At 38.4% G+C, this 24,626-nt stretch overlaps 1 protein-coding gene across 2 annotated transcripts in view; it reads left to right on the top strand.

Moving 5' to 3' along the window:
• Positions 1-269: 269 nt before the first annotated feature.
• The window catches only part of hdac7a (histone deacetylase 7a), a 66,931-nt gene continuing 42,574 nt past the window's right edge, over positions 270-24,626 (top strand). Inside the window, exons 1-3 of one of the 2 annotated variants that reach the window (XM_079478329.1) lie at positions 432-493; positions 15,054-15,160; positions 15,861-15,929. In XM_079478329.1, the coding sequence (XP_079334455.1) occupies positions 15,139-15,160; positions 15,861-15,929 (91 nt within the window). In that variant the 5' untranslated portion in view covers positions 432-493; positions 15,054-15,138. Of the gene's footprint in view, positions 494-15,053; positions 15,161-15,860; positions 15,930-24,626 lie in introns of both variants that reach the window. The other variant, XM_079478328.1, reaches the window with a different exon arrangement.

Raw genomic sequence — 24,626 nt, 5'->3', positions numbered from 1 at the left:
CGAAAATTATTTGAAATGCAGTGGCAACAACAACTTTCCTTCAATCTTGAATTGTTTCTTCTTGTACTTTCTAATAATTTGCCTGTTGCTATTTAGCTCCTGATGTTCAGTTTCCTGCTATTGTCTGCTACGATGGCTCCGGTCCCCTCAGAGCGTGTACCTCCCACCTCCCCTAACCCCCCAGCCCTCCCTTCAGCACCAAGCACACACACTCTCTCACTCACTCTCACACTCTCTTTCCTCTCCTTTCTTCCTCCGCTTGCAGCTTCAGACATTTGGGGAATCCTCAAACAAGTTGTTACTGCAAAGACGCATTGCCAGTTTCTATTAGCAAGTACTGTCTGAATGAGCGGAGAAGAGAGAGCGTGTCCCTACTCCTTCTCTTTCTGTCTTTTGTTGAGGACACTGACTGCGCTGGTTGGACACTGTGAGACACACTTGGTGACTATGGCATTGTAAAGCCCTACACACTGGATGTACACTCGACTCGCTGGTGAGTGTTTGTTTTGTCATTTCTCTCATCTCCATTCAGTCACATTTTCCAGCTTTGGTTTCATTTGACAAGAAGCATCACAGAGGCACCAACGACAAGCTCGCTTCTGGTCCTCTGAACTTCGCTCTGAAGCTTCCTCTGGTTTTGATTTAATTCTCGGTTCTGTGCGATCCTTTCCTCTCAGCATGTCTCGTTCTTCCCCTCTCTCTGGAATGGTCTGAACTCAGATTGCTGGCTTCCTCCTGTTGTTTGCGGTCACAGGTTTCTGCTCCGGCTCCCTGCTCCCACGCTCTCGCGGAGGGGAAGGAAAGCCCTGATAAGAGTTTAGGAGTAGCAGCTTTTGTTTGCTGCCTCGATACGTGTGTGAGTGCGCGTGTGTCTTTGAAGGAGGGAAACTTTTAACGGTGCGCGAGCCGTTTTCTTCACTTGTTGTGTTGTTTTTGGAGGTACCTTTTTTTATGGGTGGAGGGGTGAGAAAATTGGAAACAGACCCACCCAGAGCTAAAGTGAGTGTAACGGCATAGTGCATCTGTGTCAGTCTAGGACAAATAACAGTCTCATGACTTAGAAAAGGGAAAATGAGAAATGTTTGTAGACGTTGGAAAGGGAATTGAGGAATTCTCAGTGGGTTCTAAAGTCTTGCTTGGGTGATGTTTGCAATGTTTTGGGTTCAGGAAGTGGAAAGGGGGAAGAAATGGATGGGAAGGGATGGTTATGTTTGTGTTTTGGGTGGGTGGAATATGATTGAATGTCTATAACAAATAAAGGTTCTTCAATGGTCCTTTAAAGGTTGTTCAGTTGTTGTTCTTCTTTTTCCGGGGGTAATTTTCTCCCTGTGGGATTCTGGGGGGTTCTTTAAAAATTAAAGATGTATAAGATGTATCGATTGATATTGACTCTTGGGTTCTTGGGTTGGCTTTCGGAACAACCTCACAATACACATTCTCTGTAGATCTTTATAGATTTTCTAATAGCGTCAGGTTGTAAAATCAATATTTTACCTTGTTTTGGGAGTGTGCCTGCTAAAAGGAGTCAATTTATAGATTTAAGTTTGTCAGTCATCTATTATTCTAGACTTTGGAACAAGTAGTTTCTTTATTGAGACTATAAGAAGACTCATTACGTCAGGGTCCGCTAAATGTTCCAATGGTTTTGTGGACGTGTTAGGCTAATTGTGGAGATTTGAGAGGAAATGCCCTCTTCTCACATCCACAAGGAAGTGGCCTTGTGGCCGGCCTTGTGATGCTTTAGTCCCACAGTCTGAGGTAGACGTCTGTTTCCCCAAAACCTCATTAGCTGCTTACTTTTGTGAGTCTGTCCATGTGAAATGCCCATTTTAACATCGAAAATAGGAAGTAAACATGTTATATGTTGAAGTCTTTACTTTTGAACTTTAAATAGAGAAGCTTTGGTTAGGAATGCTGCCAGTTTCTGCTGAAGTAGTCAATGAATAGCACGCCGTAAGCTTGATGCATCGCTGAAACGTGACAATTGGCACGAAAACAAGGGCCAAATTCACTTGAATTCAATCCACTGAATTCGATGCCTTCAAGTGACTTGAGATTCTCGTTTTTCCAGAAGCATTCATTTAAACAGGGAGTTAAACTGTCTTCCTCTCATTATCCCCTCTCTGCTGTACCCTTGTCTCACCGGACCGCCTGTGCTTTAAGTGATAAGATAGAATAGCGGTAGCCCTTCCTGTCCTGAACAGGAAGTGGTACTCTCTGTTCTGCCACTGGCCTGTCCTGTATCTTTCCTCTCATCCATTGGGAATATCACTGTACTGTCGAGGGCAGACCTCAGATCATCCAGATGTTCCAATCCACTGCCAATCCATGGGCTGCAACATGCAACAGAAAAACTCGCTCTTGTTTCTAAACCACAGATTATTGTCTATTTGGTTTCACAGTCAGATTATCACACAACTCAGTTTTTAAATTTTCAGGACAAATTGTCGGTTGACTGTTCTAAACTTGGAAAACACTTGCTAAGGTGTAGTGGATGGTTGCCAGGTCATTGTTGTGCAGTTTGTAAGGTCTTGGAACTGGTTATAATGTGTCGCTAGGGTGTTGTGGGTGGTTGACTATTGGCCCAATAAAATCATGAGAACAATATTCTAGTTTCTACATAGATCTTTTTGACACTTTTTCAAGCCAACGTGCAAAGCTTTTTCCCGACAAGCATACAGCATTTCTAGTTAATATACTGAATTTCTTTGGATTCTCAGCATCTTTGAGTTCAAATTCTATTTGCTGTATTAATTTAAATGCAATATATAGACATTTTATTGGAATATAAATGGCATTCTTAAAAAACATATTTTATGCATCTTCTGCAGAACACATAAATAAGATATTATAAAGAATGATAATTAACAAACAACTTTGGGACCAATTGACTTCCATTACATAGACAAAAAACCACTGGGACATTTCTCAAAATATCTTCTTTCGTGGTCCACCGAATAAAGAAAGTCATACAGTTTTTGAATGGCATGAAGATGAGTAAATGATGTCTGAATGTTTTTTTTTGCAAATTTATTAGTACAAATGGTACAAGACGGATAACTTGTCAAAGTTAAATACTTCTAGTCAGAGGCTTTGAAAAGCCCTGAACAACACATACGATCATTAGAAATGAAGATGCATGTTTCAGAAAGCACCCCTTACATTTTTTTGCTCAACCCTGGAAATGGGTCACAGGAAACCCGATCTCCAACCAGCACTCACTAATATGTTCTCCCAGAGGCCGACTCGCATGAAGCCCTGAGGTCAAGAGGGGTAAGAAGGTCACCTGACTGCACATCCTTTCAGACAAAGATTGATCTCTAAACTATTCCATTCCCAGAAACGCCACATGTCTGCATCATCAATGTTAACAGCCGAAAAGAGACAAGTTATTTATAAACACTTGGAGCGTCTTTTCTTTTCATGTAATACGTTTATGCATTTTGCTTGCTGAAAGATTTATTTAGAATTACTTACGTGTTTTGAAGAGTTTATTCACAGGACCTTCATAAATAAATCCCCAACCATTCTCACAGCGGTGTGTATGAATCTAACCCCCCAACCACAGGACCCAAGACAACATTCCCAGTTTGCTTGGAATTGATCAACTGTAATCCCTAACATAAGCTGCTTTGACATATTGCTTCAGACATGAAAATATGTCTTTCGTGCATAGCATGACAGTGAAGCTCCATACCGAGCAGGATATGAGAAAACTATTTTTGTTCCCGACAATTTTGGGATTATCCACATGAGTGCTTTGTTTACAGAGTCATAGCGAAGGTTCTTCTCAGATGTGGTCATGTGTTTGATGCCCTCCTCTGGTGACTTCAGCGAACTGAATAAATAGAAAATGTCTGTAAATAAGTGCATGGAAAAGTTTTTTGTTTGTGTTGTGCTTTCAAACCGCAAAATGAGGCAATAAATTTACATTAGCTATAGATTTATCAAGCATGTGGTGGATTTATCATATTGCAGTTGAGTTTGAGTTATTTGTCTCCATCCATTTATTTTTGTTACTAGTGGTGCACAAGGAGTAAATGTCTGACATTGTATTTGGATTATAAATTCTGGTGACCCGTTCCGTCCTTTTGTGGGTATGTGTGGTATATATTATCGTGTTTAAGGTCACAGAGATCTTAATATTTAAGTCAATAAAGTTACCTATTTTTCTCCCGAATAATCTCACGTGTCTCCTCAAATGATGTCAAAGTGGGCAAACTGTGCTCAGATCTGCCAAAAGAATCTGAGCACAGTTACAGTATGAAATAATGAGATTAAAAAATGAGCTCATTTAACAACTATATTAACTGGCTTTAAACTCTTTCTGTATGTCAAGACTCTCATTTTATTTCTTGTGATGCATTTTAATAAAGAAAATCTAAAAACAAGTCAATGCCTCGCGGGACACATAAGAGGAAACCCTGAGCGATAAAATTATCCTGTGGGATGTATTACTTAAATCTTGGGAGTCATTTGCTAAATGTGTCAGTTAATACAATATCTCCCACTGAATTTCAACATCTACGTCTCTTATGTTTTAATAAGAACATTGTTATGTTTTGCGCTTTCCCATTAGTCACTAAGCAAAGAGTGCCGAAAGCCTGCTGCTGGCAGTCCAAACGTTCCTATTTATTCAGACATTTCCTGGAAAAACACACATTATGGCCAGTTATTAATAAATTACTCCCAGTGATGATTCATGTTTGCAGCTGAACATGCTGCGAAATCATTTCAGATCAGACTTTTATTGTACATAGAGACTTTTTCAAGCCATGTTGTGTTAGATTTTTCCTTGTTCAAGCAAACAGACATTTTATAAACACTTTCTATCCAAAACCACTTGCAGCAGACTTATTACAGCACAAAACCTTCAAAAGCAACCTGAGGTTAAGTGTGTTAGCTTGAAACCTTTGGTTACCAGGCCAGATTTTAATCTGTTTCACCACGCCGCATAATGTGGTCATGAGAGCTAAGTGTTATTCTGTTGCTTTCTTCAGGAAGATTTTCCGGAGGTTGGCTACTCGTTATGGATTTTATGCCTGTTTACGTCCGTCATTTCATGTGATTTGGGTTTGCATGAGGTGAAATTGATAATTCACACAAGTGTATATTTCAAAACATTTGTAAATCTTGATCAATAGTTTGAAGAAGATATAAACAGATTTGAAACTTGTAAAATGACATTTGACAGTATTAGTTAATTTTGCAAGTTGGAGACAACACTTCCTGTTTCAGATTTGTTTTATTTCATGAAATTGAGTTTTCAAATTTACATTTAGGTATTCAGCAGACACATTTGTCCAAAGTTTGTTGAGTCACAAAATATAGGAAACAATGAAGCGACACGAGGACATAATTAAGAGACTTTTTACATTTGAAATTTCAAAATTTTCTATTTATGAGTATGTGTTTAGGTAAAATATTTTTTGGTTTCGCTTAACTAACAATATTTTTACCACATTTTTATTAAAATGTTGTTTTTATTTGCAGAAACTCAAAACCAAGTCAACTCAAAAACTGCGAAGAAAACAAGTTCATTTTAAATTTTGGCAACACCACAGATATATTTGTACATGCATTTAGGATAGGTTCACAGATTATATTTTCATGTGATAACCTCAAATTTGATCACAGTCTTGTCATGCCGTTGGATGACTTCATGTCACTCTTGAGGTTGGTCGAAATTCATGCAACACTGGAATGGACACAATATATTCAGAAATGCTGATGAAATGAAAATGTGGAGTGGTCTCTTCATTTTCTCCTTGCGGCCGTCTCTTAAGAACGCAACAATTATACAAGTCGCCAGGATTTGTATTTTTTCTGTAAGAAGGTCAGTTAGCATGTTCCTGTCCGGTATTAATGGAAACATGTGTTTTGGTTGCTTAGAAAGTGAGAAAAGTGGCAGACCGGACTGAATTTGGAAGATTATTCCATTGTCCTTATTTACTCAAGATGGCACGATTAGGTCCGAATTGCTCTGGTTGTGTTTTTTGCATTGAAAACTGAAACATATAGTGCTTTTGTGTCTGATCAGTCTTTCTTCACAGGTCGACATTTCCCTAAATCTATGTACACTTTAATCTAAACGTCTCGCAGAATTTATGTTCTCAGCAGTCCTCCTGCTTAGCGGTGACTATGAGAGTTTCCATGTCGTTCTTGAGTCAGACTCAAAGACTGACAGGAAGCACCATGTGTCACTCACATGCTTCACTTTGGGGGTCTTCATTGTCACTGCAGTGCATCATGACCACACTGTCTCACACAGATGTACCAACAATGACATCTAGAGAAATCATGAATTCCATTGTGTCACCAGCTTGTCCGCGCTGGTCAATGTTCCTATGCATATTTTCATCGCAAAGTATTTCAGCTATTTGAGTTGCACACACATACAGGTTAGATTGGAAACATTCAGTATCGCTCAGCTGGAAACCCACGAGATTCCAACACATTCCTTTTAGACTTTACGTAACACTTTAAAGATTACACATGTCTGGTGTAAAAATACTACGAATGTAAAAACTTGCTGTACTGTCCTTTTGAAGCCTCGGATGTCCACATTTGTTGTTTTTCAGAAAATTGTAAAAAACCCTACTTTTTAAATAATTAAATGTTGTGTTGTCAAAGTTGACAAGAACTTTTTATTGGTTAGAAATTGTCCAAAACCCAGTGACAAACATAAAGGGTGACTAATAATGATTTACGGCAAAAAATAAAATCACAAAAAGGTTTCAAAAGGACAGCAGGCGTATTTTTTAGAACATTATGGTCTCATGCAAACCTTATATTCAGTAGTTCTCAAGAAAACCACACTGCTGTTGATATTTTTAGATTTCTAGCTTTTAAACTTAGATCTTACATTTGAAGCCTACACACACTAGCTATATTTTCAAATGTACAAACTATAAGGTTGACATTTGCTTGCTATGTGGCCGTCTATTTTAAGCTCTGTTTTTTAAAACAGCATCTAATAGACGTTTCTATGCGACAGAGCTCAGCACCTAAATCTAAAGGGGACGAGCACGCAGCGCAGCCACAGAAAGGAACGGATGGTAGTTTGACCGAGACGCAGACAAGTAAAGACAGAGTTTATTTTTAGCTTCTGTTTCCACCTCTTCCGCCCACCTTTTCAGGATTGTTGTTGTTCTAAAAGGTGGTTGCTTGTCAGTACATCACGTCCACCTCAACGCTTGCTGGGAATTACCCAGTGTCGGTTTCACTGCTCTCGCTGTCCATATAGAGCCACAAACTGAAGTCTCACTACAGTTTCCACTGCACTTCATGTTTCCAGAAAAGTTTCCAGATTTTATGATGAATTATTATTAATTAATTTACTGATTTTATTATTGCAAAAATGTAATTATAACTGGCCTTATTTTAATTATTTATATACTTATTTTTGCTGTGGTTCAGTTTTACCACAATTTATTTGATGCTTAAATATACTTTAATTAAATAATTACTGAATATTACATGACAAATAAAATGATTAAGTTACTTAAAACAAATGCATTATTTCTTCAACCTGATATTATTCCAAATCTAGATTACTTTCTTTCTTTAGTGGAACAAAAAAGAAGATATTTTGAGAAATGCCTCAGTGGTTTTATGTAAATACAATGGAAGTCAATGTTGCCAACGTTCTCCAAAATATCATTTGTGTTGATAAAATAAATATTTTTAAATGAACTGTCCCTTTAAAATGAATTCCTTCACTGTTTAACTTAAAACATTTATTTCACTGAATACCTAAAAGAAATAAGTAGAAAGGCAAAACAACTGTTATCTACACCTATCTGAATATTCATTTGGTGACGATAAATGGTTTACCATAATGTCAAGTTAAAATTATTTAACTAATAATAATAAAACTTTTAGTGTTAATAAGCCCACCCCCATGTTTTTTTTCCATGTTGTAATTTGGTGTTTGGGGTCTCTGATGTACTATATATGAACATCACATATGAAACGGTTTCCAGCAGCAGTAACTGAACTCTCAGCGTCGCATTGCAACGCTTTCTGCTGCCCACACGTACCCACATACCCAAAAAACACTGGAAAGAGTGTGGAAACTTCATCTGTGTCGTACTTCGCGCCTCATCCTTTGTCTGTTTTCTATATGCATTGTGCATTACTATTTCCAAAAAATGAAGAGGTTTTGTGGCCCCATTTCCAGCACCGAAACCCAGTAATGTGTTCAACACTGAACAAGCGCATGTGTGTTTTCTTGTGTGTATGTGCACAATATTTCACAACAGTACTCATTAGCTTCAGTGTTTAGAATCTAATGTGATCAAATTTACTCTGTGACGTACGACCTTGAAATAGCTTGATCCGTTAAATATTAAAGGAAAAGTTCACCCAAAATCTCAAAATCATCCAAATCTGTATACATTTCTTTGTAAAAGAATTTTGTAAAAATTACTTTATCGTTTTTTTGTTCTGTTGAACACAAAATAAGACATTGTGAACAATGAAGAAAAGTAAACCGTTCTGGAGCATTTTTGACTACAATTGTATTTTTTCCCACCATGGTAGTCAATAGGGTCCAAAAACTGTTTGGTTGGACTCATTCTTCCACATATCTGTCTCTGTGTTCAACCCAACAAAGAAATGCATTCAGGTTTAGAACAACTAGAGATTGAGTCATTCATGAGAGAAATTTCCTTTTTGGGGGAACTATCACTTTAATGAATTACAAATCATAAATAAATGCAAAAATGAACGGCATGAGGCAACAAAACCATTAAAACCAATCAAGTAGTCATGTCGCATCGCGCATGTCACGTCCGGTGTAGACACGGTTACTTTCTTATGAGAAAGTAAAGATCCCAGATAATACAGTAACAAGGGTGTGAAAGGGTGTGATGTTAAACCACTCCTGGATATTAAAAGACATTGTGTTACTGCCAAATAGACAGAACCACAGGAACATAATAATTAAGTTTTAAAGAAATATCTCATCCGAAAAAATACAATTCTGTCATCACTTACTCGCTGCTATGTGTTCCAAACCCATGAAACTTAATTTTTTCTCTGAAATCCAAAAGAATGTCCACGTTGCTCTTTGTCATGAAGTTCAAAGCTTTCTAAATCAGTAAGAAATAGATTAAAAAAAAATTTCAAACTTGTAACTGCTCTTTTATGACATATCGCTTATTGCTCCCCGAACTCTTTGTAAGTTGCTTTGGATAAAAGGGTCTGCTAAATGACTAAATGTAAATGTTAAACTCTTGCCCTATGTTGCAGACCTCAAATCATATGTGTGTGAATGTGAAGTAACACAGCATGTTTTCCATTTCACAAGTAGTTTATCTCAACTAAATTTTATTAGTAATTACAAAAAGAAAAATCAGTTGAACCAACTTGAAATAACTGGACAACAAGCTAACTTCCCAAATATTAAAAAGTCCACCCACCTCAAAATATTAAGTTTTCTTATATTAGTTGTATGAAATTATAAACATGCTCAAACTTAAGTCTAATGAAGAACGCCCAAAACATTGTACATTGTAGGGACCATGTACTTAGACCTCAACCCCAGAAACACAAACATCAATCAATGAAACATCATTCATTAAAAACAACTCTAAATACAACAGGGTACTAAGCATCATTTTCAACAACAACTGCATGAATAAACTTAGCAAACACTAAAACAGGAATCATTGTTAAAATTTTATTAAAAACCGGACTAAATATGGCACAATGCATGATGGGAACTTGTCTGTTTGTTGAGTTTACATAATTTTCAGACAAAAACTTGAGTATCTACATCCAGTCAACAAAATAATCTTTGTTCGCAACACTCTGGTGGACGAATTTTGCTCAGTACACACAAAATAGTATTTTACAGTGTTGTTTACTATCTTTTAACTAATCACCAAGGTTAAATAAGCACAATAAATGAGATTTGAGAACGAATATTTATATATAATAAAATATATCCAGTATAATCCAAAAGCAATAAAAGAAGTGAAACCATAAAGCTTTGCATTTGTGTGAAATGTACACAACAGGTCACACAATCACATCACATGGCACCTCACCGCATGCATGAATCATCTCAATAACACTCATTGTGAATGAGTGATTCTATGTTTAACTTTTACCACTTCTCTCGTGCATTTATTGCAAGGCTTGCATCCCAATAACGGCTTCTGGTTACATGCAGATGAACCAAAACCAAAAAAGTCGATGGCCGAAACAGTGCCTGAACGTTCCCAAATTCAAAGAACCTAAAGCGCAGCCAAGATTCTTGGAATGCTGAACCTCCCACGAGGCTTTTGTACGTTTCTAAACTCCTGACATGGGATTTTTAATTAGCGAGTGGAAGCCAAAGTAAACTCTCAGATACAATGTGCCGCAGTGTTGTGTTTGCTTTGCCTTGCTTTATTCATCCATGAGTCACATTATCTAAAGTGTAACGCCGGCCCACGTCACACCCAGTAAAACTCCTCCCTATTAATCCCTCTTCCCATCTCACACACACACTTGATCCGTTTTCTAAACTCTTCTTTTCTCTCTCCACGCCCTCTCTTTTCCTTCAGCTCCATCTGTTTTTTCTGTTTGTTTGAAAGCCTTGCAGCCCGTTGGCCCTCATTCTCTCTCTCTCTCTGTCAGGGCTAACTGCTCTCTCTTCTTATCCAACATTCTCTAGATTCCTTCAGAGTCCTTAAGGGACCGACCCTCCTGGCACACTGTGACCCCACCTCTCTCTCTTTGTTTTCTTCATTTGCATGACTATAACTTAATATTTCTATTTCCAAAACCATGCAAAATAGGTGAAATACAGTAACTAGTAGCGCCAATTGAACAAAGTCAAGCTGAAGAAACAGTGCTTTGAACAAGCAACCTTCATCAATGTAAGGATTTATTAATACTTGGCCACCAAAGGGTAAATCTGACAGTTGAACAGAGCCGTAGATGCTGACATTTCCACACAAGAGACCCCGGGCGGGCCTGTGCATGACTCTCTTACTGTCCATCCAAATGCCATAGAGAATCCGATTAAAGTTTATCAATGGCTGCCATTATAACAGCACACATCCCAATCAAACCTGTCACATTAGGAGGCGAACACTGACCCGCTTTCATTGTGTGTGTGGAGGTTATTTAAGAGGAAGGTAGTGCAGCAGAAATTGAAAGAGCACATTGAGGCCAGAGATGTAATCAAATCTGGTTGATTCATATGACTGGTTTTGTTGGCATGCTCAGCATCGGTTTCCCAATTCCGCATTTGTCTGTGAGAGAAAGAATTTGAAAGTGACAAAGCTGATTTTGTATAGCAAACAGAACAAACCTTGTTTTGCATGATCTGTCGTACAATAACGGTGTAATTATTGCCAAATGTTAGTCAGGTTGGAAGAAACTGCGGTATTGAGGGTGGGATGTTGAATATTTCCCTTCAAAAACCTCAAATTGACACTTTTGGTGATTGGGGGTTATGTTGGTGGTTGCCATGGGGTTGCTATGCAATTCCTGAGGTGTTCTGGGTTGTTGTTAGCACACTGACATGCCGTCTCTAGGACGTGGGTGAGTACTATGGATTTGCTACGCAGCTACTTAGGGTTTTTTTATAACTATTCAACATAACGATTTTATGAGGTGGATTACTTTGATTAATTCGTATGAATTCTTACGATTTTATTCATACATTTTAGTACGATTTGCTTTTGCGCTAGTGACATTATGGTTAGAGTCGGGACTGATGGTGGGGCTTCTGGCTTTTTTCTAGCAATGTGTTTTTTTAGTTATTACATTAGTACAAATTATCAACTTGTAAATAAAATAAAATAGTTCAGAATTCCCGTGGTATTAAGCTGGTGTTTTTCAGGTGGATGTTAGACCATTGGCATGCAGTTGCTATGATGCTGGGAAGTCTCAAGGGAATTTGTGACATTGTCATGAACTGTAATCTATTCATTTGTGTTCGTGACACCCATCTCATATGTATACATATATATAAATGCAATTCATACCTGTTTTTCAAGATGGCCCATTCTTGGGAATTCCTGTTTCCTAGATCTCATTGGTATGTTTTTTTATGATCTGACTGCCCCGTGACGTTAGGTTTAGGGGCGGGGTTAGAGTAGCCACTTATCGTTGCTTTGCCACCTCGTGAAAATCACGATTTAGCTAAATTAGCCTTTGCGGTTGTGATCTTAGGGTCTGGGGAGAGGTAAGGTTTTGGTTAGCCACCTCCTGAAATATGTAGTCATGCTGAGTGACAGGAAAACTGAGGCACAAAAATTATTAACTCAAAATAAATAAAAAACTAAAGGAAAACTTAAATAAACAAATCTCAAATTCAAAAAAAAAAATTTAAATTCAACAAATAAATTTGTGACAAAAACATAACAAATTAGCAACAAAATGGACTTAACATAACACACAAAGAATAAATGAACAGCTAATACAAGTTAAAACTACAATCAAACTAAAAATAAAAGTAAGTGGTTGGCATGCACTTGCTATTATGTTGCGAGTGTTTGTTAGGGTGAAAATAAAATGAAAACCATGAGTTTTAATCCCATGTCAATTTACAATTGATGGTTAACACCATGTCTATTATTTCAACCCAGTCTCACGGCAGTCCATGGCATAGACGCAATATCTATTAATGCGTGTTCATGGACACGATTATCCCCATTTTTTCGTGAGGGTGCGCACAACCTTTTTTTAATTCACTCAGCAGGACTTTCAAAACACAGATTTTGATACACACAGCGTGTGTATTTACATTTATGATTGATAACTGATATCAAAACAAGTCGTACATATTTTACAATGTGGCTAACTAACACCTCTAAAATCACAGCCGCATACGTTGCTAAAAACGTCAGTTTCACGAGGTGGCAGACAAAGCGTTGATAGATGGATTGTATTTTCAGAGCATTTTCTCAAGCTCCTCATTCTGTAAAATATCTCCTTTTGTGTTGCATGAAAAAAATATTTCTCAAATGTGAACAATATATGTTTGAGGTAATGACGAGTTTTTAATCTTTTGTGCAGTGTTTACGAAAAGATCTTTAAGGCACCAAGACGTTTTCTAGAATAAGCAAAATTCTCCGACAGGGCAAACCTCAATTACCTTGTTCCTCCTAAACATGGCTTTATAATCATGAATATAACAGCAAACAGCAAAGTATTATCTGTCTCTTGACTTTTTTAATTCCAATCTCTTTGCATGAAAGTTCATCATTGCCGTTTTGAACGGGAGCAACTGTACCTGAAAGCATCTGAGAAATGTGCGACCACTTCCTGTGCCTATAGAACAAAGAATACACTATGTCAGTTTTACTTACTGGTATGTAAAGAAAGCACCTGATTGTTATCATACTGGAGAAACACAGTGTGAATAAACCATGTACATGATAAAGATAAAAGAACAGAGATGTGCATTTCTTTGCGTCTAAAATGTCGCCGCTTATGAGGTTTCCTGTAGTTCAAAATGAAGAGAGCAGCGGCGAGGTCATGGTTTTGATTTCAGGGAATTCACACGCTCTCTAAAATGTATAGTTTGGACGTATCATAAGCATATGCAAGAATGCAATTATGTTTAGCTGCCGTCGTAGGAGACCTTGCTTTTGACATAGGTGCCTGTGTGTGTGTGTGGGTGTTTGTGTTTGTATGTGTATCGTCTGTTCCCCTGCTGTGCTGTTTCAGTGTCAGATCGTGGTCTTGTTATTTTCATCTTATGCCGGATATGATTCAGACTGAAGGACTGTGTAATTATAACACACACACACACACACACGCACGCACGTACACACACACACATACACTCAAGAGTTTCTGGTAAGACTGCTGGGATCCCCCGGTTGGATGAGCTTTAGGTGCAGTGTAGCACTGCTTTAGTTTCGTTATAAGTGTGTAGTGCGTGCGTGTGTGTAATGGGGTCTCTGTTTCCTCTGCCCTAGAAATTCAAGTACGTAAAGAGCATTCAGTATTTGCAGGAATCCACTACACTGTCAAAGCTTTCACAAAACCGACTTTATCAATTCAACGCTAATTTAAAAGACACGTGACTTCATTCTACTTTCTTACATTCAGGCCTTCCATGTATGCACTTGGCAGATGCTTTTATCCTTTTATCCACTTGCAAGCACATCCAAGCCGTACATTTCTATTAGTACGTGTGTTGTCTGGGAATCGAACCCACAACCCGTTGCACTGCAAATATCGAGTTTTTTCAAACCCGATTGCTTGTAATTGTTGTCAACACCTAGTGAGTTGCGCACTCGACTGCACTTTTTGGGGGAACACAGAGCAGTTCCGCAAGCTGGGTAGGCCGCTCAGTACGTTTTGAGACCACGCCGGTGATGAGAAGTGAGCGAGCGGGCCTCACAAAGGAAATCAGAAACCCACTGGAGACCGTCACTGTGTGTCCTGGTTTCTGAGAAACAGCTCAGGTAGTGGTTTCAGAGCGCGTGTGGCGCGTGAACGCTGGCGGGTTCTGTTTCACTCATAGAGACAGTATGCATATGAAATTATACATATATCTGACTATGTGTGCAATCGTGCACTAAAAGAGTGTATATAATCATATGAACTCTTTACAAGTATAATCATTTCTGCTAAATAGATCAGAATGAGTTGTTTTATAAGAGAATCATATTCCTCAAATATTTGCACATGCCACTTTGCAAGGTATTTATAAGTTGATCCTTTTTGGACGAAAATGACACTTATTTCAGAGAAATGTTTGGGCTTCTCAATACATGTTGCTCTATTGCAGTGGTGGCGGTTTAAATGATGAGCAGAGAACTAGTGAGTACACTAGAGTGCAGTGTGGATGTGTGGCGCACCCTCAACCAATCGAAGAATGCACGCGAAACAATGCGGGAAGGCAGTCGAGCGACGTCACGCGCTATTTTTGGTGGAGCCCGCCCACAATTCTATTTTCGTCCGCCTCGGGGGCGGGGCTTGTGGAGATACTTGTAATAACTCACTTTCTCCCTCTTGCACGACTGCTGAACGCCGCTGCTGCCCTTTTTAATGGATGTGAGACTATTAACTGAGGATTAACACGAGATTTTACACAGGAAGGATCTGGACGTTAACGTCAAGCCGGAAGATTTCAAAAGGCGACTGCAGGAGGAATTACAAAGGGAATATCAAACCTGTTGCATGCTTTTGTCTTTCACTGAAGGTACACACATGTGTTTATTGCTGCATTTTATCATGTGTGTGCTGTTTTGCTTTATTAGGAAGTGTAGGTTGGTTGACGTTGAGTGTGTGTTTGTGTGTGTGTGTGCGAGGCTTTGATGTTTTGCATAAGTTTAGGATGGTTTGTTTTGAGATCGCTGTCAATCCCTGTTTCGTGCGCGTTTGAAGTAGTTGTCATTTTGAGACGATTGTTATCAAGCACGACTTTCAACACCTGTATTTACATGGTAGAAACATCACATGCATGGATACGTTTAGAGTAAAATGAAGGACAAACAAACACACCAAGTAAGTAAAACAGTGAAGTAGACATCGACTGACTCGCTTCTTGAGAGTTGTAGTTCTCTCAGTTCTTGTAGCACATTACAGGAACCGACATGATCGCATCCTATGAGTTTCAGTTTGTTAACTTAAGTGCGAGTGAGACTGAACGCACCTTAAGGTCCCAAACCCGCCGTGCACGTGAGCGTTCCCTGTAGTTTCACCCGTCGTTAAAATAAACACAAACAAGAAGTTTTTTAAATGTCTTTTATTATTGCGGTTTGTGTTCATTGTTATGACAGGGTGGCTCATATCGACTTAATTGTAGTATTATTTGATCAAATATGGTGATGTTTAATAAGTCTGTGTGTGAGAAACAGGAAATGAAAGATCTGAGAAACATCTCCTCTTCATCTCCACAGATGGAAGTTGTGCGGCGGGACTGATCGTAGAGTCAGATCGCAGGGACACTCACCGCTGGGGAGTGGCAGGTATGATTTATGTCGACGCCTTTCGAAACTCTTGAAAGTATAGACACAAAATATGTCAGCATGACCATTCCAGACATGCTTCAGACGTTCTGTTAACTTCTAACAATAGGACAACCACATTTCAAATGAAAATATTGATTTGCAGAAAATGAAAAAGTCAAAATAACAGAAAGGATGCCCTCAAATACTATTTACTTTTAAGCAATACAACAGTTATATTTCTACGTGTGTTCAGGAAAAGTACAAACACATTTTTTTTAAGTGATAATCTGGATTTCGACCACAGTTGTCATGCTGTCAAGTCTTTCACATTGCTGGGATGACTTTCTGTCACTCCTGATGTTTCATTTTGTTGAAATTTGACAGACGCTGGACTGGAATAGTCACAATACTAGAAATGCTGATGAAATAAAATTAGGAATGAAATATTGTTTATTTGTATATAGGGCAATTATGAAATAATCGTCTCGTAACATCGCAATTATTTCAGATAACCGCAGTTATTGTGAATCCTTTAACAAGGATCGGCAGTATCTGCAACATTTTACATGCGCTGCCCTTGCTCTGCACTCACTAAATGACATTTTTCCATAATTGGAGTTGTACAGCTGCGTTTTTTGTTGTGATTTGTTTTGTTATTATTTGTTAGAATTGCTGCCTCCACACACCAAGAGGACATCATCCTCATATTTAGTCTTAGTTGTCTTTTAAGGACACTCTCTAGTCAATCATGTTAATTATTTGCAACATTTTCACATTTATAAAGGTTTTCTTCATTGAATAAATTAATTGTTATTACTCGTTGTATTGTCAAAGCCTTAAACTAGACTACTAATCGCATTGATCGCAATTATTTAATAGACAATTAATCGTCAGCCAAATTTCCTCGTGAAAGCCGATTGTATGTTGATGTATATTTAACTGAAGTATAAATGAAATTTATGGTCCTGCGATATACTGTGTGTGCCAGCCAGAGCAAGTCATGATGTAATTGACAATGGTTGTAATTTTTCCTCTTGGGGCCACTGCATATCATTATTTGTCGTTGCGAGTCATTTGTTTGTCACTTCCTTAACAAATCAGTGTATGTCATTCGGAAATCTGAGCAAAGTCTGAATAGGAACTTGAACTTTAATTCGAAGATGCGTTAGGAGTGTGAGATGTGTGTAGTCAAAATGAGCATTAGCATTGGTCTGGCATTGCTCATTTCAGACATGTTGGGCTTGTTGACAGCGAGCGATGGATGTGGCTCTTGCTTGTCTTTAGATTGCATCAGTCGTAATAGACCCAGTTTGGAGTCTGCTACTAGTGTCTTCTAGTAACTGTGTAACCTGTGCTCTACACCGCATGGAGATTAAATTACTTTGCACTGCTTGACGTTTCATTGTCATTTGAGGCTGACTAAGTCCCTACCATTGACTCATTTAATGTGTTTTAGACTTGAATTTATACAGACTTGAATTAGTTTACATTCGGATCATTGAGAGAATGTTAAAGTGAAGCCTTAAATGGCTCCTATCCATTAATGATGAATTAATCTAGATTAATGATTGATTTGTTTAAAGATAAATTACTTTTAACCCAACATTAAAAATAAAATTCAGATTTTGATGATGAGCACCCAAGCTACACAATAATGTCTACATGGAATTTGCCATTTTCCAGGTTTTGTCTTAATCTAATGTTAATACATTTTCAAAAGGTTATTTAATGCCATAGAAGCATCGGAAACCTTTGTGTTTAATGACCTTTCTGTTTTGCAGCAAAAAAGGTTCTTCAGATTATGGAACGGTGAGAAAGAGATTAAAGAAGATTATTCTTTAAAGAACCTTTGACCAATGGAACCAAAATTGGTTCTTCTATGTTATAAGAGTGAAGATAAACCAAGTGATAGTTTTAAATCCCTTAATAGTGTGGGTGACATTGCAAACAAAAGTAAACCTGTACGTTCTCGATATCTGCTGGGGTCGCATAGCCCGGCGCTCTTGTTGCGCGCGCCACAGTGAGCCGAACGTTCGCGGGAAAAACAACACGATGAGGTCATGGCCAGCAGTGCGCGGATAAAGTTTCGTCTGTGCTCGCCAGAGGGATTCGACACCGCTCCTTCTTCTTTGTTCGGTTGTAACCGGGCCCCTTGGACCGCTTGTGAAGCCCGCTGATCAGTGTGTTACAGAAGTGCCAAGCTTTTGTCTTTCTCACGATATGATTTATGTGGCTCCTGATGCTTTAAAAGTCATAGTTTATGATACACCTTGAAATCGTATTGCTTCAGGTAGGAAACCACTGTTTATCTAGAAGGAATTGCTCTTTTTTGCCAACAGTGGTTTTGACATGTACGTACAACACCCCCTGACTTTATTGTCTTAATTGCTCGGAAATCATCTTAAGTCATCTAATCATCATTTGGTGTAATTTAGATTCATAAATCACTTTTGAGTTGGAAGTTCTCATCAAAGCCTGAAGTCCGTATCTTCAACAGAACCTCTATATGAATGAAGATATTGTGAGAATGCGATGATCAGTGGTTTTGTGCCCGTACAATGGAAGTCAATGGGATCCAATGTTTTTTTGTTGGTTACCAGCACTCTTCAGAATACTGCTTAGTTTCGTGTTTTGGATTAGAAAGAAAGTCATTCAGGTTTTGAATGACACCGACGAAAGAATTTTCATGACTGTTTCCTTAAGGCAACTGAACTTTTAACTATTCTTCAGAGCTTAATGTTGGGATTTTGTGTCAGTTTCCTGGAATTGATTTACCTGTAGGGCAACATAAAGGGACTGGATTATTTGTTCACTGTCAGGAATGACAGGACGACGTTCATTGTGAGGTCTTTTTTTGTGTTCGGGCGCGAGAGACAGCAGAGTCAAGCCGACAATAGCAAGATTGTTTTTCAGGGAGCTGCCGTAAAGATCACATTTCCTGTTACTGGCTGAAAGCAGGGTCAGCTGACACCAGCCTCCTTCACCGCTGTGACTGTCATCACCGCTCAGAAGAAAAAAGGACACAACAGCTTGAGGGCATGAGTTAACTCTTAACTTGTACTCACACGACCTGTGGTCAGATGGTAACCGTGTCCAAATCCAAATGTTGATCATGGTACCTTAACTAAAGCATGAGAAAGATTATTTGTAAATCAAAGCTTTCTGAATGATGTGATGCCACTGGCTTCTGAATCATGTCTGATTTTAAGTGTGATTTTTGTGTCTTTGTATTTGAGGTAATTTATACTGTGAAAGTTTCTCCTCCGGATTAAATATCTACTTTATTTCACAGTTGTCCCTGAACTGTGTTGCTTACAAGTCATGTAAAAGAGACAGTTCTCCCCTCATTTATTCATCCAGCATGACTCTTTCTTCTCTGAAACCCGAAAGAAGATATTTCGAGGAATGTCTCGGTGGTTTTTTGTCTGTGCAATGGAAGTCAATGGGGGTCGATGTTGTTTGGTTCTCAACATTCTTCAAAACATTTATTTTGTGTCCTGCAGAGGAAAGAATAAAATGCAGGCTTGGAATGACATGACGCCACTCTTGACATCATGGATCATCTGACTTCAATGCGAAACAGAAGGAAGAAAATACTTTGGAAACATGTTAATGTGAAAATGAATCGAAACATAAGGAATGTTGTACGCAAATATACAATATATATACTTTCGTATATATTGTTTACATGCATATATATACTCTACAGTACAAACCGTGCCGACTCCATCCAGTGTTTTGAAGTCGCTGGGAATGAACTAATCCCGTTTTCCCAGAGCAGCCCACGCCGGCCTGCTGTTTTTAGAAGCAAGTTCAGTCGAGGTCTACCAGGATCAGAATGCTGTGTTTGACCCCATGAATGTTTGGAGACAAGGAAGTGTTCGAACACAAAGGTGCTCATTTGTTAGAGCGTACAGGACAAAAAGAGCTCAGAGAGCCAGTGTGAGTCGCTCTCTCTGTATGCGTTTGAGGTAACGGGGAATGTTAATGCTCTCCCTCATTGTTGGAGGCTCGGACAGAAGTCCGTGAGTCTGCATATGTATGAGATGTGTTCCTGGCGAACGCTTTCCCAGAACGGTTGTTAAATAAAAAGAATTCATGAAAAGGGGACGGATAGTGGAGGAGAGGAAAGAGGGCTACGAGGAGGAAGGGAAATTTGCTCAGAGAGGTGTCATTATGTGCATTTTTGTGTCCACTCGAGGGTTGCTGGAGTTCAAACGGCGAATTACAGTGTCGAGTGGCGCTGTTTTGAGTACGCTGTAAATCGCAGGTAGTCGTAAAACATCAAGCTTGTCCATCTGTTATTATTGATTTACACAGAGATCATAACTACTGTATATCACAGTTACATTTAATGGCATGGACATACATACACATCCCAGAATCGTACTCTATGGAGACATGCAGGTTATCGGACAGCTTGCCCGACGCATTCCAAGCACGCATGTTCTTGCATTGCTGTGGTGGTAAAAAACGGACGTAGTTTTCTCAACCTATTTTAATTCCATGTTGTAAGTGAAATTAATTTGACATGTGGTTGGAAGGTGGAGTTTAATCCTTGATGCTTGGTGACCGAACAGGATATTCATTTCGGTGCGGAACGAGTTATTTGATGAAAGATTATAAAGACAATAGTTTAACTTTGGAATAATATGCGTGTATTAGGAAAGTAAATAATGTAGATTTCTTGTTGACTTTGAGCTTTACGTGTTGTCACTTTTTTCTAACCAAGATTCTCTTAAGACTGTTGCCCAACCATAACAGTATTTGGATGAAGGCACTTGAAACAACCTTCATGCAATCAGGCTTGCGTAACTACAAGCGGTTCACACACATGCACAGAATATGTTTGGCTATACATTGCACACCATTCCAACCAGCACATACTCATAGACGTGACCTGACCCGAGGCACTCCTGCCCCTTCACCTTCGTCTTCTTTCAGACACATTCTTTTCATTTTAAGGCTTTCTGCGGATAAAATGCAGTCTCACACACATAAACCGACACACGCACACACTCATGGTGATGTCTAGTAGCATCAGCTGACAAGTGCAACTTCACAATCGTCTTAGAACTTCTCAGTCCGTGCTAGTACGAAGACCACAGGGTTCTCATGCACTAAGTAGGTCAGCAGTTTATGTGTTTGTGGTAACTGGAAAACAACTAGCAAGATAGAGAATAGTTTAGTTATTATTAACCTCTTCCGACATTGATCATGTGTGTTTAAGGAAATTGTAATGGTTTCGAGGTTTGCACATATATTTCAATTGCTTCTGCTTGACAGCAGCCAGATCAAATTGAGACTTCTAAGATGAGAAATAGACTGCAGTCATCTATCATGTGTCTCTTCTAGATTTTCACAGGTTAATTTATTCATTTAACTCATGTTAACAGTGACAGTGTTTGATTTGAATAATGTATTTGTGAATCCTGAAATTAACATGAACCAACATTAATAAATGCTTTATTAGATTCATTGTTAGTATATGTTAGCTAATGCATTAACTAATTGTTAACAAATAGCACCTTATTGTGTAGTATTACCAAAATTATATTAGTAAAGTGATAGTTCACCAAATATCGAAAACTCTTAACAACATTATTCCTTCGTGACTTACTTTGGTCCGCAGGACACAAAAGAAGATATTTTGAAGAAAGTTGGTAATGGGGACCAGTTAACAACATTCTTCAAAATATCTTATTTAGTGTTCTGCGGAATAAAGAAAGTCATACTGGTTTAAAAGGAGGGTGAGAATTCAAATCACTTGAATTACTATCAACGTGGCTTAGAAGTCATTTGAGCTTTTACATTACTTACGCACATCAAAATAATTCAAGCAATTTCATATATTTGTTTAAGTTATATTGACTCGATTTTAAGTTATATGAATTCACAACTGGCTTAAGTTTAAAATAGAAAGTTGAAATGACTTGTAAAGCCAAGTTGATTCAAAATGTTAGGCAGCAAAGAATTGTTTCACAGAGATATGGTTGTAGCATCACATCTTAACGTGAAGTTCATACTGAAGAAACAACTGAGATCCGTGCAATAAAGGTGATTTATAGCAGGTCTGTCAAAACCTTAAATTGACTGAGATTTCCAACCACAAATGCTCCTTACAAGTTCACCAGACTAATATAACACACATCTTTTAATCTCACATTGACACAACGCCGCGTCGTTTCATTTTTGTTTTGAGTTGGACTTAATCGGAGTTAAACTACTCGTGGACTGAGCCGATCTCCCAGAATAACACGCTGTCCTTGTTAAGAGTAGTCTAGGATCGAGTGGGACCTGCTCCACTTCTGCGAGGGAATAACAAACACTCCAAAAGTGTCCAAACACTCCATCCACGTTCCTTTACGCATGCATGCACACGCTTCACATGTTGCTGACAGGAATACACAAGTCGTGTGTATCTGTAGATGCTCTAGTATTTGCGACCGGCTATAAATACACAGAACAGCACACACACGCGCAGATACACAAAGACGCGCGCTGGCTGCAGGAACGTCCTGAGCAGCTGCCGCGGAAGCAAGCGGTCTGAATAACTCAGACAGCTGTGGACTGTGCTGCAGCGCTCGAGACGGAGCCATAGTGAGAACACCATCGGTCTGTTAAACTTCAAATTAAACTTGAGCAGCAGTCTCAGATTCATTCGTTGACAATTTTATTCGTCACATACACACTTAGTATATGCCTACACAACATGTAGTGAAATGTAAATAGGAAAGGAAATTAGAAATCAGGTTTCTTTAAAATCTCTTATGAAGTTATATTGTAACTCCATGCAGAAGATTTCTCAACAACATCTCAGGCTGTGCTCAGATTTGCCAAGACATCAAAGTCTGCAATGATAAATCTGAAATGTCAATATGATCGTTTTTATTAGGTTCTTCCCAAATATATACGCTGAATCGCCTGCATTGATATGTTTCATTTAATATAACCAGTTGCCTTGATTGTCTTTTACTCTAAAGACTTTTTTCCTAAAACCTTTTAAAATAAAAAAATCTGGGACAAAGTAAAAGTCGTTTGTTGTAATCTGTAACTTTTCCCTCTATGTCACCATCTCTGTTTAAAACACAAATCTTCATGTGGGTTAAAGTCATATGATGTCCAAGTGACATTTTCTGCTAAATCAGATCAGAGAGCTCAAATTCTAAATCATTAGAAGACGGTTGTATACGCTAATGTACTTGCTCAACAACTGATTTTGGTATATTTTGACCTCTAAAAAATTATGGATTGCACCTTTAAGTGTATTGGCCCAACCTATACATGTTCTTGATATGTGATCATTAAGATTTCATTTGATCTAAACCTAGTGTGCAGTGTTTTTAAGGATAATTGGTGCTTTTTTCCAAAAGGTTTGCGGCACGGTTATGCTGTCTCAGTTATTTGGCAACATCGCATGTATGCTTCACCATGTAAGCAATCGCAGACGGCATCCCGTTGAGATCAGCGTAAAAATGATCATGTTTAATTAAATTTGTTGAATGTATTTTTATGCCTGTTGGTAAATTGCAAAGTTAGATCAGCAAGATAAACGTTCCTGTGTGCCTCACACGCATTTGTGTCGCTTCAATCGAGTCCCTTGTTAGATTCAATCTCGCCTTAAAAGACAGCTGCTTTATAAGCCAGTGCCTAGTAGTCTAGAGCATGTGTGTGCTGGACAGAGACAGATAATAAACTGTAAAGGCATAAATTATGTCACAGCAGAATTCTCGAAGCATGTAGAATGGGGAAATATCAGGACGGCAGTGATGGATGACAAGATTAAGAAAGTTAACGCAGATGGTGAGATTAGTAGAGAGCGAGAAAGAGAGGGTGTATGCGAATGCGGTCAGATGAGTCTAAAATTGGAGATCCTGTCTTGCACAAGGTCCATTTTGCAACAGTAAAATTGAAAGAGGGAGGCCTATTTAAATAGGACGGCTTATCCCACTCTCGCTTTGAAAAGCGTGTTTACTTTACGTTCAAATGAAGTAAAAAGATTGAGAAAAAGAAGAGTTCTGAAACAAAAAAGAAATGAAGGTCATCAAATCTGGCAGGCACTGAGAAAACGCTGAACACTGAAGTAAAAATTCAAGTTCTGTTAACCGACGAAGGAATTGTGTCTTTGCCAAGACTCCTTAACTTCTTTTCAAAACTGAGCTTCAGTTCACACCCAAAGAATCTCAAACTACATGACATGCATAGAAAATGTTCAATACATCTATAAAATATAGCTTTTTTGCTTGTTGCTTTAATGAGAAAAGCCTTGATCTACAGTGTGAACCGGGCATGAATTGGGAATGTTCCAAAAAGCATCCTGTGTGCCTCAATAGAAGCAAGACAATCTGACCTTTTATACAATAGACTCAGTTAGTAAACTACAAATATTAGTGCAGAATATGAAAAATTCCTTTGTCGGTTAACAGAAGTAGAATTTTTACTGATTCAAAAGTGCACAAAGCTTATTGAGTAGCAAACTAAGGAGTATGCGGCTAAAAATAAGGGTTTCGTAATTGTAGTCAGTCTACGCTCTTTTGTTTTTACATATTGAAATATTCCCTGATATGCTTTAGTTGCCAAATAATTTTGTCCAACCTGAGGTGACACTAAAAGCGACTATCGCATAAATATGTCATCTGGATATCAAAGGGATATTAAAGGAACAAGAACATGCTGTTATCATTCAATTACCCTCAAGTTGTTCAACATTTTTAT

This window comes from Barbatula barbatula (assembly GCF_947034865.1).
Source record: "Barbatula barbatula genome assembly, chromosome: 17".
Taxonomy (NCBI): Eukaryota; Metazoa; Chordata; class Actinopteri; order Cypriniformes; family Nemacheilidae; genus Barbatula; species Barbatula barbatula.
Note: the sequence above shows the minus strand (reverse complement) of the source record. Positions and strands in the feature narration are given on the sequence as shown.